The sequence below is a fragment of the Lissotriton vulgaris genome, chromosome 11, assembly GCF_964263255.1.
Source record: "Lissotriton vulgaris chromosome 11, aLisVul1.2, whole genome shotgun sequence".
Lineage (NCBI taxonomy): Eukaryota > Metazoa > Chordata > Amphibia > Caudata > Salamandridae > Lissotriton > Lissotriton vulgaris.
Genome location: NC_141699.1, coordinates 93,215,979 through 93,230,189, shown reverse-complemented (window position 1 = coordinate 93,230,189; position 14,211 = coordinate 93,215,979). Strand labels below are relative to the sequence as shown.

Genomic DNA, 14,211 nt, shown 5'->3' with positions numbered 1-14,211 from the left:
ATTGCCTTTAATGACAGATATTATATTCGTCAGTGGGCCTTACTGCTATATTACAATACAATGTATCATTAACAGCTAGCATATATCTTTTAGCAAAGCATATCAAGCGAATACTAAACTGCATTGATACCGGTGAGCTGCAGGGCTACCATCAAAACAGCCATCACGTAGAGCTGCAGCCGCAGGGACTGATCACGTAGTACATCCAGAATGCCCATGATTTTGGTGTTCTTCATGGCAGTTTTCTCTTTCTTCATTTCCTCAATCTCTGTGCTGTGATCTCCTTTGCCCCAGAGCTGCTGAATGGCTGCAAATGAGAGACAAGAAAAGAGAGATCAGAAAGCAATCAGTAGGCACCTGGAAGCATGGCCTGCCACCTGCCTGTGGCCTCCAGTACCTGCTTGTTCCAGACTGATCCAGTGACACTGCCACTGGCCATGTTTTCTCACCAAGGTTTTCCCACTCACAGTTCATCCTGCCAGTAGAAGCCCTGCCCACCCAGAACCTACTGAATGCACGCCACAGCACGGCTGTGCAGTTGCTTTGTATAGTAAGTGTGCTGTTGATGCGCCAAAGGTGTACCAAATACACTACTGTCTCTGCTTGTCTGGTCCCTGACCATACCCAGCACCATGACCCCTGGCCCTCCCAAACCCCAAAGATTCATCATCGCTGAGCTCCACATCCTCAATCTCAGACACTGTAACAAACACTGCCACAGTGCCAACCCACACTACACAAGTCATTTCACCTGCACCTACTGCCACTTCAACTGCCACTGCAAACACACCAGCTGACCAACCAGCCCCAACTTAAACACACCACAGACACCACTTGAACAAAAACACCAACTCATGTGCGCCCTTCCAAACACACACTCACTTTGCATGCATTCCACCAAGTTTTCAAACCTGATATCATCTTCCTCAATGAGACGTGACTCAACCCCACATCTGCCCCAGACATTGCCACAGCAATCCCCAGAGTATATAAAATTACTCACCAAGGCCACACCAATGAGCCAGGAGGATTAGCAGCCATTTTCCACAAAGAGACCACACTGTGTACAATCACCACCAACAAAAAGCCACCCTTATGGTACATCTCAACTTCAAGCTCCACACAGACAAGATAATCATCAGAGGCACCCTCGCATACCATCCCCCAGGTCTGCACACCATCTTTTGCAACAAAATTGCAGAACTCGTTGTGCCCTTGACTTAGAATCCAATGACTACACCTTCCTCAGTGACCTAAATTTCCACATTGATGACCCCAATAACAACACCACCACACTCTTTTTCAATGGAATGTGCTGCCTCGGATTGACCCACACCATACATGACCCTACACACAGCGCAGGAAATACACTCAATCAATCAGGGAAATATTACAGAGCAGTACTCAACGGAAGGGTCTCAAGGCGCTAGGGGGAGGGGTACAGGCAAGAGCCATGTCTTGAGGTCTTTTCTGAAAGTTTGCAGTGTATGGCTTTGCCTGATGCTCTTGGCCTCATTTTCACCTCCAGTAACTGCGTCAAATAGAGCCATGTCACAAAACTCACATGGACTGATTACGTCATCGTCCAGTTCAGTATCCCTAGCCCCAGCACTACTACCCCCAAGATAATTAGTACCCCTGCCAGAGGTGGAAGAAAATCTCAGAGACTAGCTCGAAGGATGCCCTTAACACCTCCAACTCCACTACCACTATCAACCTTGAACAGGGAAAGAAGAACTTCAATGCATGGATCTCCTATTATACCAACATCAACCCCATCAAGAGCATCATGCACAGACAATCCTCCAAGAATGCCAGCTAGTGGGGGGGTCATGGCTAAGCCGCGAAGCACGATGGCCGAAGCTTAGCGGAGCTCTGCCGATTCCTCTCCTCCCTGACTATCCGTTGCATTTATCCAGGACCTAACCTCACAGTCTGCGAAGGGGAAAATATCCGCTACGTGTTTAAAGACCGTGAGCCTTGAAAAGGTACCAGTGGCTGCAGTTTGGTCGTGTTTGCTGTTGCATCCTAGTTGTGATGAAGAGACCGGGGCCTCGCGTGGCAGCCAGAGCAGAGAGGGAGGCTGGTTCCGAAAACACCCCCGGCTGGGAGTTTGGTACCGGAGTGTGCCCTAGGCGTTCCTCCTGCTGTGGCTGGCCTAGTACCAACAACAATTGCCAGTGCTGCTACTACTTATTAGACTTAATCAAAAAGGATATAAGAGCTATGCATCACTATAACCTCAAGCTTATAAATTGCTTTTTTTATTTTATCAACTTATTTCATTTTTTAGAAACAATGCTTTGTCATTTTCCTATATATACAAAATACATTTCACGACAACCAACAAATTGACTGTATAAAATACCAAAGAAATACAACACAATCACATCCAACAAACTTCTCCAAGCATACTACATTCACACCCAAGCCATATAATCCTTCATATACACTAAACCAAACATAAAATTACAAATACCAAGGAATTACTAACCGCTTCTCTTCACATTTTTTAGGAGACTGAGCACGCGGCAACTAAAAGGGAAGAAATCAGACCTCCAGGTAATATACAACGCCATAGCCTGCCTTTCCGCCTGGCATACTTTTTAGACACAAAATGGTCTTTGATACAGATTCTATTGCTTTTAGACATGACACCCCATATATTCAAGTTCACTAGCACCAGTGCAGTCGGCTGACTCAAGACGTAAGTGCTCCCATCCCCTTTGGACTTTGAGCCATCTTGATCGTGTTTTTGAACCCTGAGGAAAACAACAATGACATTGACATGACGGTTCCTTTCCCATTCCTTTCCTGTTTTTTGTATTTTTTAGAAACCATCTTCCACAAACTTGTGCCACTAGTGGGCACATTGTTTATTGACTTCACGTAGAGGTAAGATGTCTGTGGTGCGCTTAGTGGCTGTGCTTTGGTTTTTTCGTAATTAAGGTAATTTCCTTTATTAGTTTCTATCTTTTTCTCTCCTTTTTAGTGAATGTTTGGTCCTGATGAGAACCCCCTGGAACAGAGGGGTTTGAAACGCGTAGACCTTAGGATAAACCAAACCTAATTTTTTTAATTACGAGGAACTCCTTATCCGGTCGCTGATTCATAGGCCGGACCCACATGAACGCTGGAGGGGTTGGGTGACGTGACGGAGTGTCCTAATATCTTGGGAAGCAAAGTCTTACTGTTGTCGCACTGGGAACAACCTAGTGATACCATGTCGTCATCACAGGGCAGCAAACCAGTACAACAGAACCGGCTTGATAGGTACCCTCTCCCCAAGACCCCAATGCCTGATTCCTCCCCTGGTAGCAAGGGAAGCGAAGCACAAGGAGAAGCAATGCCAGAACCCACACTGAAGGATGTCCTGGCTGCGATTATGAATATCAAAACGTCCCTAGAGCACAAGATGGACACCATCACGGTTGAAATTAATCTACTCCGGGGAGATATGAATAAAAACAACAAGCGTGTGAAGCAAGTGGAGCTCACAACTGCGAGTTTGGTGGAAGGCCCCTCCGAACTGCAACAAGAAGTCAAAGACTTACAAACATTCCAGAAATTCAGAGAATCCAAGCTGGATGACTAAGAAGGATGCCTGCATCACAATAACATGCAAATTCTCAGAAAAACCAGAGGCGCAGTCTACAGAACTCTTTGTGGAAGCTCTTATCCTGAAGCATCTGCAACCCTAGTGGCTTGGGAAATTTTTTGTGATCAAAAGAGCTCATAGAGTACCCGAAGGTCAGCCTAAGCCCGGAGTTTTCCCCTCGTCCGATCCTTGCCAGGGTGCTTAACTTCTGTGACTGAGATGTCATACTCCAATACGCCAGGGTGGGACCCCCCTTAAAGTATGAATATGAAGACATTACATTCTTCCCAGACTTCTCCCAGCTAGTCCAGAGACAGTGACACTCCTTTCTGGGAATCAAAAAGGCTTTGAAGGATAACAGCTACAAGTACACCATGCTGTTCCCAGCCAGGCTTCGCGTGAAAGCTGAGGGTAGAGCCTGATTTTTTGAGCATCCGGAATCAGCGGCGGAGTGGCTGGAGAATCGCTGACCGGTGGAACATTTGGCACAGGGGTGAGACCAGCAGGGGGAGTGGGTAGGGGCTGGTGGATGGGGTAGATCCCAAAATGGGCCTCCATGCAGACCTAGGTGAGTCGGGACTGGGATCTTAAAAGTGGCCACACCAGCAAGTAACTTTGGACATTTTGGGCCCTTCTAGGCGGGTTTTATTGAGTGGTGATTTGATTTGTCTATATAAGATTGTGAGATTGGGGTTTAATGAGTGGGGGGATGGGAGGAGGGCACCACGTACCCCGTGTTTCTACCTTTAGTTATTTGCAAGTTTAATCTTGGGGGAGCAGGGAAGGGGCGGTTGGGTGGGAATTTTCATGTTGTTAGATATCGTTTTTCTTGAATGTACGGTTCAATCGACTACACAGGATGATGGCATAGAGCGGGAGTAGGGAACATACATAATCTCAGATGGGTACTCAGTGGGATGTAGTAGTTAGAGTCCTTAGCTGGAACGTCAACGGGCTGGGTGATAAGATTAAGCGTAGTGTGGTGCATCAGTATTTCAAAAGGCAAGCCCCAGATATTATCCTGTTGCAAGAAACTCATTTGATCGGCAACATGTGCCAAGCAATGAACAGAGTGGGTACAAATTTGTGGCACACACAGGCTTACAACAGGTTCCAGACTGCTGGGCATATAGTTCACGGTGCAGTCTACATGGTCCTCACAACAGGGGAGATATGTGGGAATATCAGGGCAATGGGAGGGTCGAACTACCATGTGCGTTTCAGTATATGTTCCCCCCGGCCATCAGAGTGAGACATAAAGATTTGGGTGCATTGCTGCTGACGTTCCCATTGGGCCTCCTAATTGTAGGGGGGATTTTAACGATGTGGTATCCGGTGAACTGGACCGTTACCCCCCCACGGAAAATTAGGCCAGTGCAGCGGTGGATTTCTAACTTTCTTGAGGCAGTAGGGCTAGTGTATATATGGAGGATGCATAACCCAGAAAGAGCCCAATTCATCTTCCGGTCCGGTGCTCATCAGAGTCTGTACAACATAGATTATATTTTGGTCCTGGTGGCACAGGCCTGTGATATCCGAGAGGTGAGCCTTCTGGACAGGGGCATCTTAGACCACTCTCCTGTCTGGATGCAACTGGTTCTGGGTCAAGTTAGTGTAGGAAGAATTGCTTCCATTAATCTGTTGTATATACGTGACCCTGACATTCATAAGAATTAATTAAGACCAGAGATCATTATTTCCTGGAAAATGAGGGATCAGTACACTCTGCCCATACGTTATGGGAAGCCTATAAATTAGTTGTCCGTGAGGAAGCCTTATCCCTTATTGCGGGTAAGAAAAAGGACAAGCAAAAAGAATTGGAGATGGCGGAGGATGCAGTGCTTAAACTGGAGGAGGAACTAGAACATATAGTGTCCCCAGAAAGCAGTGGGCATCGTGACTGGTACCTGAGCTAACCGGCGAGGATGATGAACTCATCACAGACCCGCAACACATAGCAGACCGGTTTGTGGACCATTATCAGGAAGTTTACAGAACAGAGGGGCAGTACACAGAGGGAGACAATGTGGCCCTACTTCGAGATATTGAGCTTCCCACCCCGACTGAAGAGAATCGTGAATACCTGGAGTCTGCTTTTTCTATTGATGAGGTTGCTCAGCCCATACGAGCGATTAAGTCCGGTAAGCTTTGGATCCTAATGGTATCCCGATCGAGTTGTACAAGTTCAGACTGGATAGGACAATAGGGACAAAGGGGCACTTCCAATAGATCAGAGAATTGCCAATGTTGTGGTCATTCATAAAGAAGGAAGACCTAAAACTCTATGCACGTCCTTTAGACCAAATATCGATTCTCAATGCTGAGCCTAAGATTCTAGCTAAAATGCTGGCTATATGCCTCGTAAAAGTAATTGATACTCGGGTGCACCCTGACCAATCTGGCTTCATGCCACGCTGTAACACTGCCCTAAACTTACGTTTTCTCCTTGGGGTGTTGGGTAGAGCGACAACTATCTTAGAACTCGCAGTCCTGGTGTTACTGGACGCCACCCTGGTGTTTGACTTGGTGGAGTGGCCATATCTCTATGCTGTTTTGGATAAGATGGAATTCGGATCCCAGTTTGTGAGCTAGATCCGGTTGGTATATACAAAACCCATGGCCCAAGTGGTTGTGAACAATCGCAAATTAGGGGATTTTGAGCTTGGCCGTGGAACGCGTCAAGGATGTCCACTGTCACCATTCCTCTTTGCCCTGGCATTGGAGCCGTTGGTGGTGTGGATCCACAGGGATCCGATGATCCGCGTCATGCGTTGTGCCCCAGACTGGGAAGATAGAATATTGTTATATGTGGACGACAAACTGTTGTATTTCACCTCCCGAGGGTCTCCTTGATATGCTTGCTTGACATCCTCGTAAAATTTCACAGATATTCCAGATTTACCATAAATTGGTCTAAATCTGTGATTTATGTCTTGCACGGTAAACCGCCCATTCTTCCGAAAGGCTTCCTGATACAAACTGCTGCAGATGACTTTCGGTACCTCGGTATTTTCATTACATTAAACGCTATGCCCAGGTTCACTCGTAATCTCCTGCCACTTATTCAGAGGTTGAAGAGTGATATTAGCCACTGGAAGTCCCTGCCCCTTTCCCTATTAGGTAAGGCCGTTCTTTAAAACAATGGCTTTACCCTGTGTTCTCTACACCCGCCAGAACTCAATGGACCCAGTACCCAAATCATATTTTAAAGAAATAGAAACTCTAGAAAGAACTCTTTTATGGGGCGAGAAACCTCGGATCGCATTTGCGACACTCACCCTCAACTGGTATGATGGTGGCATCAGTCTTCCTGACATTAGGAAATATTATTGGGCAGCCCACCTAGCTGCAATCAACCAGGGGATGTATAGTCGTCCAGATGACCCTGGATAGGTGGGGTCTACAGTAGAGCACTCTATTCCAAACGACGTAGATACCCTCTAACAGATCCGACCACACACTCAGTTCAAGTTTGACAAAAGTGAACAAACACCTGGGGTGGGACCGTAGGCTCACACTGGCAACTCCCCTCTGGAATTCCGAAAATCTGGGGAGCCTCTTGAAAACTAAAAGGTTTGATACATGGGATCTTATTGGTATTTCCCAGATTAGGGACCTCTGGGTCAAGGCTGCTATCCTCCCGTTGCCTCTCTCCAACAGCAATATGAACTGGCTGATATTGAGTACTATGGATATCTGTCGGTCCGTCACGTACTCCAGACTCATCTTGCTAGTAGATCCCCCTTCCTGAAGCATCCCCTCTCGAAGATAGGATACTGAACGGTCATCTTCCTGAGGGGTCTACTTCGCTGAATTACAAAAAATTGATAAACAATATGGTACAACCCCTCCAGTCCCTTAAGGACAAATGGGTTACAGATGGCATTGAACTGGACATTGAAGACTGGCAAATGGCGGTCTCCTCCCCAAGGGAGGTGGTGGTCCAAGCAAGGCTGTGTTTGGTGCAGCTAAAGATTCTGCACAGAATATACATCACTGGGCCAGATTTGGTACGGATTGGTAGAACGGATAATGGAGAGTGCAGACGTAGATATGGGGAGGTGGGTACATTTATCCACATTTGACTTACAACCCAAAGCCCACAGGTGCCTCCTCAACATTTGGGAGCCGACAGACCTCAACTTTCATACTAAGCAGTGGGCGACCCTGGCACTAATGGTGGCTAAATGGAACATAGCACAAACTTGGGAGGCCAACTAGATAAATGGAAGGAAAATGTGGACTGGTGCATGTACAACGAAAAGTCAGTATATGTGGCCAGAAGGTGTCCCAGGAAGTGGAGCGAAGTATGGGGGCCCTGGAACTTGTATCAAGAAACTATGTATATCCCACTAGTACCACTGAATGACGATGAGACTCTTGAATCCCCCTGACTGTCATGTTTTGTATATTTGTGTTTGATTCACTGTAACCCAGATTAGAGAATTGGCGGATGTATAATCTCATGCTCATGTTGCACAATGGTATGTAATGTTGTTTTGTTTATAATAAAAAGAATTATTTAAAAAAAAAGAATGCCAGCTGGTACACCCAAGAACTCGGAACAGTGAAATGATACAGTAAGCAGCTGGAGAGGAGATTGTGCGCCAGCAAGGACACCTCCGACAGTGCAGCCATCCAGACCTCCCCCAACCTCGACCACCACCAGCTGAGGGAAACAAAGAAGACAACCCTAGCCACACACATCAAAACTAGCACCAACCAAACAAAGGAATGATTTAACATTGTTAAGGGATTCTCCATCCCAGCTACCAGAAAAACCAACATCACATCTTCACAGGAGCTGTGCGACAAACTTGCCAACTTCTTCCATGACAAGATCACAGCCAGTCCAGATTAGTCCAACATAGCTTTATTCGAGGCATACTCATAAAAGCACAAAACAAACAGCATTTGATTATACACACAAACAAATTTCTGAGCAGGATTATACATAGTCCACAAAATTAAAACATTTGAATTCAAAACTAAGATCTAAACAAATGGAAGCGGTACAAAATTAATGTCAACAATTTCCTTACATTAAAAGAGTTCATTACAACAGCAATTAAAAATATTCAATCAATCAGATTCTATAACCAAACTGGGGAGGCTAAAGGTATAGCTCAACTCAAGATTACCCGGATATTAATTTCAGCCTTATTATCCACACCCATCCTAGGTATTTGGCTGCCGCTATTGCAATAAATGGCAGAGTACTGGTGTGCATAAGCCTTTCAGCTACTGCACACCTGTCTGTGCCAAGTAGCTTGCACATAGGGGTCAGCCAAGCTCGCCATGGGATGGTGTAGGCAGGGCAGGCAAAGAACATGTGGGCGACTGTTTAATTATGACAGGGCAGATGTTATCACTTGTGGGAGTCCACCTGGAGGTAAAAGATTGTAAGGGTAATGAGCTTGCCCTAAATTGGAAATACAGTTTCCTATCTCTCAGTGTGGTGATGGTATCACAATAAGATTCAAATCTGGGGGTGAATTTTGTTTCTAAAAAAACCCTCGCCATTGAAGATGAGTCAGTGTTACTCCAAACATTATAAGTAGCCCATTCCCATTACTTCTCTTTTAAGGTCTTTTTAGAGAGGAAGGAGGCTTCTCTTGGGTTCTCCCATAAAATTTTCATACCCAAGCCTCACAAGCTATTTCTAACACCCCTTAACCAGCTAATTTTATGGAAGCCATCATAATTTATTACATCAAGAAATCCCACGGCGTATGATGAGAGTTCAGGTGTTGTCCACAACCTGTGCCAGTATAAGATCGGACGCAGTTTGGAAGAATCCAAAATGGCATTTCTGCCCAAATCAGACCTAAGCAGCTTCAGGGGAGTGCTTTGTGGGAGATTAGTAATGCTACAGAGGAACTTATTTTCAGAAAGAGTTAAGGAAGCTTCTTTCTCAAACCCCCATAGTTCAGCGCCATAGAGTGCAGAGCTATCGGCTTTTGATTAATAAACTTGGAGGACTGGTCTAATCAGTTTTGTCAACGACCTTTTGTGTTTCATGCTTAAGGCTCCCGTGAGTTGCCAATGTTTTAATGCAGCTATATTAATATGGCAATCCCACTTGAGATCCTTCTCCAGGTGGATGCCCAAATAGGTGAAAGCCTTGACCATTTCTAGTGGTTGATTATTCATAAAACGTTTTTCCTTTAAACTACGATGTGGATTGAAAGCCATAAATTTTGATTTTGCCACATTAACTTCCAGGCCTCGTGCAACACAAAAATCTTCAAAAATTAATAAAGCATGCTGAAGGCCACTAGGAGTCTTAGAAATAATTATTCTGTCATCCGCAAACATTAAAATAGGAATTTTTACACTGGCTAGGGAAGTGGCATCAGTATTTGCTGGTAACAAAGGTCTACTATTCCATTTATGTACAGAGAAAAATAACATTGGTGCTATGGCACAACCTTGACGCACCCCTTGCTCAACTGGAAACTGGGTGGTGACCCTGCTGTCCCCCCCCCCCCCCCACCCCCATCGAATTCTAGCGTGGTTTGTCTCGTGCATCATCATTATCAAAGTTAGAGTCTCGTCAGAAAGACCAAGATCACACAACGTCACCCATAAGCGGGAGTGGGGAACAAGGTCAAAAGCTGCCTTTGCCCAGAGTCACTGTCTTCCAATATAAAAGAATGAATCGAAAGACTTGATCAATGGTGCTAGTGAATTTACGGAAACCCGCTTGAAAGGGGGACAGTATACTGCACTCCTCAATCAAGTCTAGGATTTTATTCAAGATCATCCTCCCCACTACCTTTTGGATCGTGTCTATCAAGCTGATAGGTCTATAGTTCCCTGCCGGAGCTTTATCTCTTTTTTTGTATACTGGAATTATTTTGCCCCTTTCCAGGAGACCGGGATTGGGGCACCCTGGGCCGTTGCATTTGCCACCAGCAAGATGTATCTACCCCATTGTGCTTAATCGTAGAGAAACACGTCCGCGGCGACACCATCGGGTCCCGGCGCTCTACCTCCAGCCACCACAAGAGGAGCTGGTAAAACATCATTATCATTAAAAGCCTCATCTGTATAAAAGACATAAGTAAGCTCTTTCATTTAATTCTCTAAGGGGGTACGTGCATATTGGGGTCTAAAATAATTACCCCATCCTTCTTGTGAAACATGATTTTGGGGCTGATCTGGGTGGCCCTCTCTACCCCATTTGATAATATTCCAGAACATCTTAGTATTATTCTGCGAGCTAGCATCTTTGAGATCCTGCCATCTGAGCTCATCCAATAGGCACTTGGCTTTATGGATAGCTTTTTTATAATCATTTCTTGCTGAACGGAGAGTATCCAATTCCCCGCCCCTGATAGCATTACCAAGGGCAATTCTTGCTTGCCTACACTCACTGCTATACCACCGAAGGGGTTTAGAATCAGCTACTTTCTTGGTTCTACTGGGTTTAATAAAACAGGTACTCATATGCATAAAAAACTATCATGTATCTGCGTCACATGCCCCAGGTCACACCAGCAACCAGGATTTGCTCAATCTCTAGCATAGTTCTGTCTACATCTTCGGTAATATTCGCCAGAACCTCAGGTTTTGTAATTATATGTAACTATTTGAGCCGACACATATCGTTAGTAGGGCCAACATCCGGGGGACGGAAATTAACCTCCCCCACCTGTGGTTGCTCGGATGGCCACCAACCATGAGTGACACACAAGGGGTTATTGTCGCTTTCAAGGTGATTCTTAACCACCATATAATTAATTGTGTGCCAAATGTTCATACGACAAAGGATTTAATCAATCCTACTTTTACTGTACTCATTGGTAAACATGTTATCCCCAAACCTATCCTGCCGTTAAGGGACCCAAGTCCCCTTTCATAACAAATAGTATTAATCTGGATGACGAGTTATTTCCATTTTTTAACGGGGTCGAGTTCCAATTTTGGTACTCCCCTCTGGCCATCCTCATCGTCTGTTATGTGCCAGTCGGTAGTAGCAAGTGGTTCAAATGTTGAATTTAAATCACCCGTAACAATCACACTACTGTCTGTTGAGTAGAGCTCGAGGAGGCTATCCAAAGCCGCTATAACTTGGGACTTTCCCCCCGGACTCCCCTCACATAGACATTGTAAATGTCCAGAAGTCCTAAGAGTCCCAGGTCTAGCCTTAGCACCTGAATATCACTACTCTTAGAGGGCAGTTCTTTAATACTCGGGGCCAGTGCTTGGCAAACCCATATGGTAAGGCCTCCCGTTGGGCGGCCTTTGGCACCTTTGATTGGAGGAAGGAAAAAATGTAAGTAGCCTGCACAAAATTGTGGTTCAAGGAGCCAAGTCTCTTGGAAGGTGCAGATATCAAACTCCTTTACAAAGATAAGCCAATCCGGTAGTGATATTTTTGAACCCAAACCTGCAACGGTCATTGACATGAGTGAGCCCCAAATGGGTAAAATGGATCACTGCCTTGTCTGGTAGATTACCCATAGCCTGCCTCTTCAGACCAAAGCCAGGTGCATCAGTGGCTTGGATTATGTTGGAAGATTTCACCTCAGGAGTACAGCTAGCAATATCAAAATTATTGGACTGAGGCCTACCTATATGGACAGCCAAAGCCTGGTCACTGGAAGTACCTGGCCCTTGCGGATATCTCATTTCAGAGGTGTAGCTCGGAATAACACTGCTACCCGCTAGGATCTTTACCCTACCAATGGATAACCCTTGTACTTGTTCGCCAGGAAGTCAATAATTGATTTCTAGCCCAGAGCTTCCGACACAACCCGGTGGCCCTAGTCCAGAGTAGTGGCACAGATAAGAGATAGGTGGGGCCTTCCTTAACTGAATGGATGAATGGGCAGGGGGGCTGGTCCTAAACTCAAGGGCACATAAGTTTTCAGCCAGCTCATCTGTGCGAAGAGTCAGTTCAATACAGTCAAATTGTTCAGTGGGCGAAATCAGCCTACATGCCTTAGTGATATCATCCCTAATCACAGACCGACACCCTCTAACATGACGTATCCAATGGATAGCTTTATTAGTCAGGGAGTCGGTGTCTCATTGCTTCTCAGTGGTACTAGCTTGGGGACATTGGTCATATAAATTATATTAATACTGTGTGGTGTACTTGATTTCACCCCCCCTCCCTCGGTGACTTGAGCTTTATATTGATTGTTGGCCATTGGGCGAGAGTTTCCCCTTTCTCTAGAATATGAATACTCCCTCTCCTTTGCCTTTGTAGGATAGGTTACGCTATTTTTAGTGAGCAGTGATGATTTATTTAGTGCATGTAGGGTGGGTAGAGTTTTCCCAGACTTAGCCACCTCACTCTAGGCTACATGCTCACCACCCACTATTTGATTTGCCAAAGTATTTGGCAAGGTGCGGCCTGCTTTTAGTGGGAAATCGATAGTGTCACGCGGAATAGGGTTTGTCAGGGAGGATGCCCCACATTTAGTCGTGAACCCTGCCTTAGAGGTTACATTTACAATCAAAGCCCTCATAGACTTTATCTCATCCTGTAATAAAAGTACTAGCTTCACTAGGTCTTGGATATCTGGTATATCATTTCTACCCTTTGTTAGTGGTTTGGGAATCAAGTGTATAGTTTGAGACAGTGTCCAGGGCTATTCCTGGTGATTGGGAGGGTTGTTGCATAATAGTCTCGCTGTGTACACTTGCCAAAATAGAGAACCTATTGGTGCAGGGGACTGAAGGCACAGATGTTAGGGATTGACTAGTAGTGAGTTATCAGTGTTTTTAGTTATAGCACTCTCCTGTGTTAAAACCTCCCCACTCTCGACACACTGCCCTTTGGGTCTTTCGGTTTTAGGAGAAACATGGCGGGGATAGCTGGGGAGGCAGGACCCTTACATGACCCCTTGTACCCCAACCCAGTTATATTCGGATAGACCAAACCCCCCACTGATTGTGCACTAGGTTCAGAAGTCACAATCCTTCACAAGGCTATGAGTTTGATCAAGAACACAAATACTAGCAGCATGCTTGGACATCCTTCTCGCTTTCTTTCCTTTGCAGGGTCTGCTTGTATTCCCAGCCTCACTCCCCCCTCCTCCCCCTTCCATTAATTCACGCTTGCCCATGCTGATTTACCCCTCCCCGCTAAAGGTGAAGTTTTAGTAGGCACCAAGCAACAAAAGTAGTCCACAATATTTGTCAAAAAAGGACCTTCAAGCTGATGACTGTGACATGCTCATAGTCACGGGAAAACAGTACTTTCTGGGTTTTCCAAGCTTGGTTGACGCTTCTCTTCAAGGCCCAACAATAGCCTAGAAAACTGAAGATATAAGGGGGTGGCCCTGTCTGGCTCTTACTGGCGCTGACGGGCGCAGGACAGGACCGCCCTTGGCCGGGGCGCCGTCTGCATGCATCCCACACTGCGGAAACCGGCGCTGCTTAAGAGGACCTCAGGCGCCCTCTGGTGACGTCCTAGCACAGCGTCACACAAGGCCTTGTGGATCTTATAGACCAATGTGGCGCGGACCGGTGAGGAGGGATGTGTCAGAGCCGCTGAAGCAATTCAGGTAGGTGCAGGGAAAAGCATTGATATGGCCATTCCCCTCACGGCAGGCAATCTGGATTCCTGCGCATCCCAGCCATATACATAAACTTCA

General features: G+C 45.9%; 1 protein-coding gene across 1 annotated transcript in view; it reads right to left on the bottom strand.

The window, feature by feature from the left end:
• LOC147679023 (solute carrier family 2, facilitated glucose transporter member 11-like) overlaps positions 1-14,211 on the bottom strand; it is a 572,060-nt gene that overhangs the window by 212,348 nt on the left and 345,501 nt on the right. Inside the window, exon 7 of the mRNA XM_086944707.1 lies at positions 120-307. Within this exon, the coding sequence (XP_086800833.1) occupies positions 120-307 (188 nt within the window). The remainder of the gene's footprint in view (positions 1-119; positions 308-14,211) is intronic.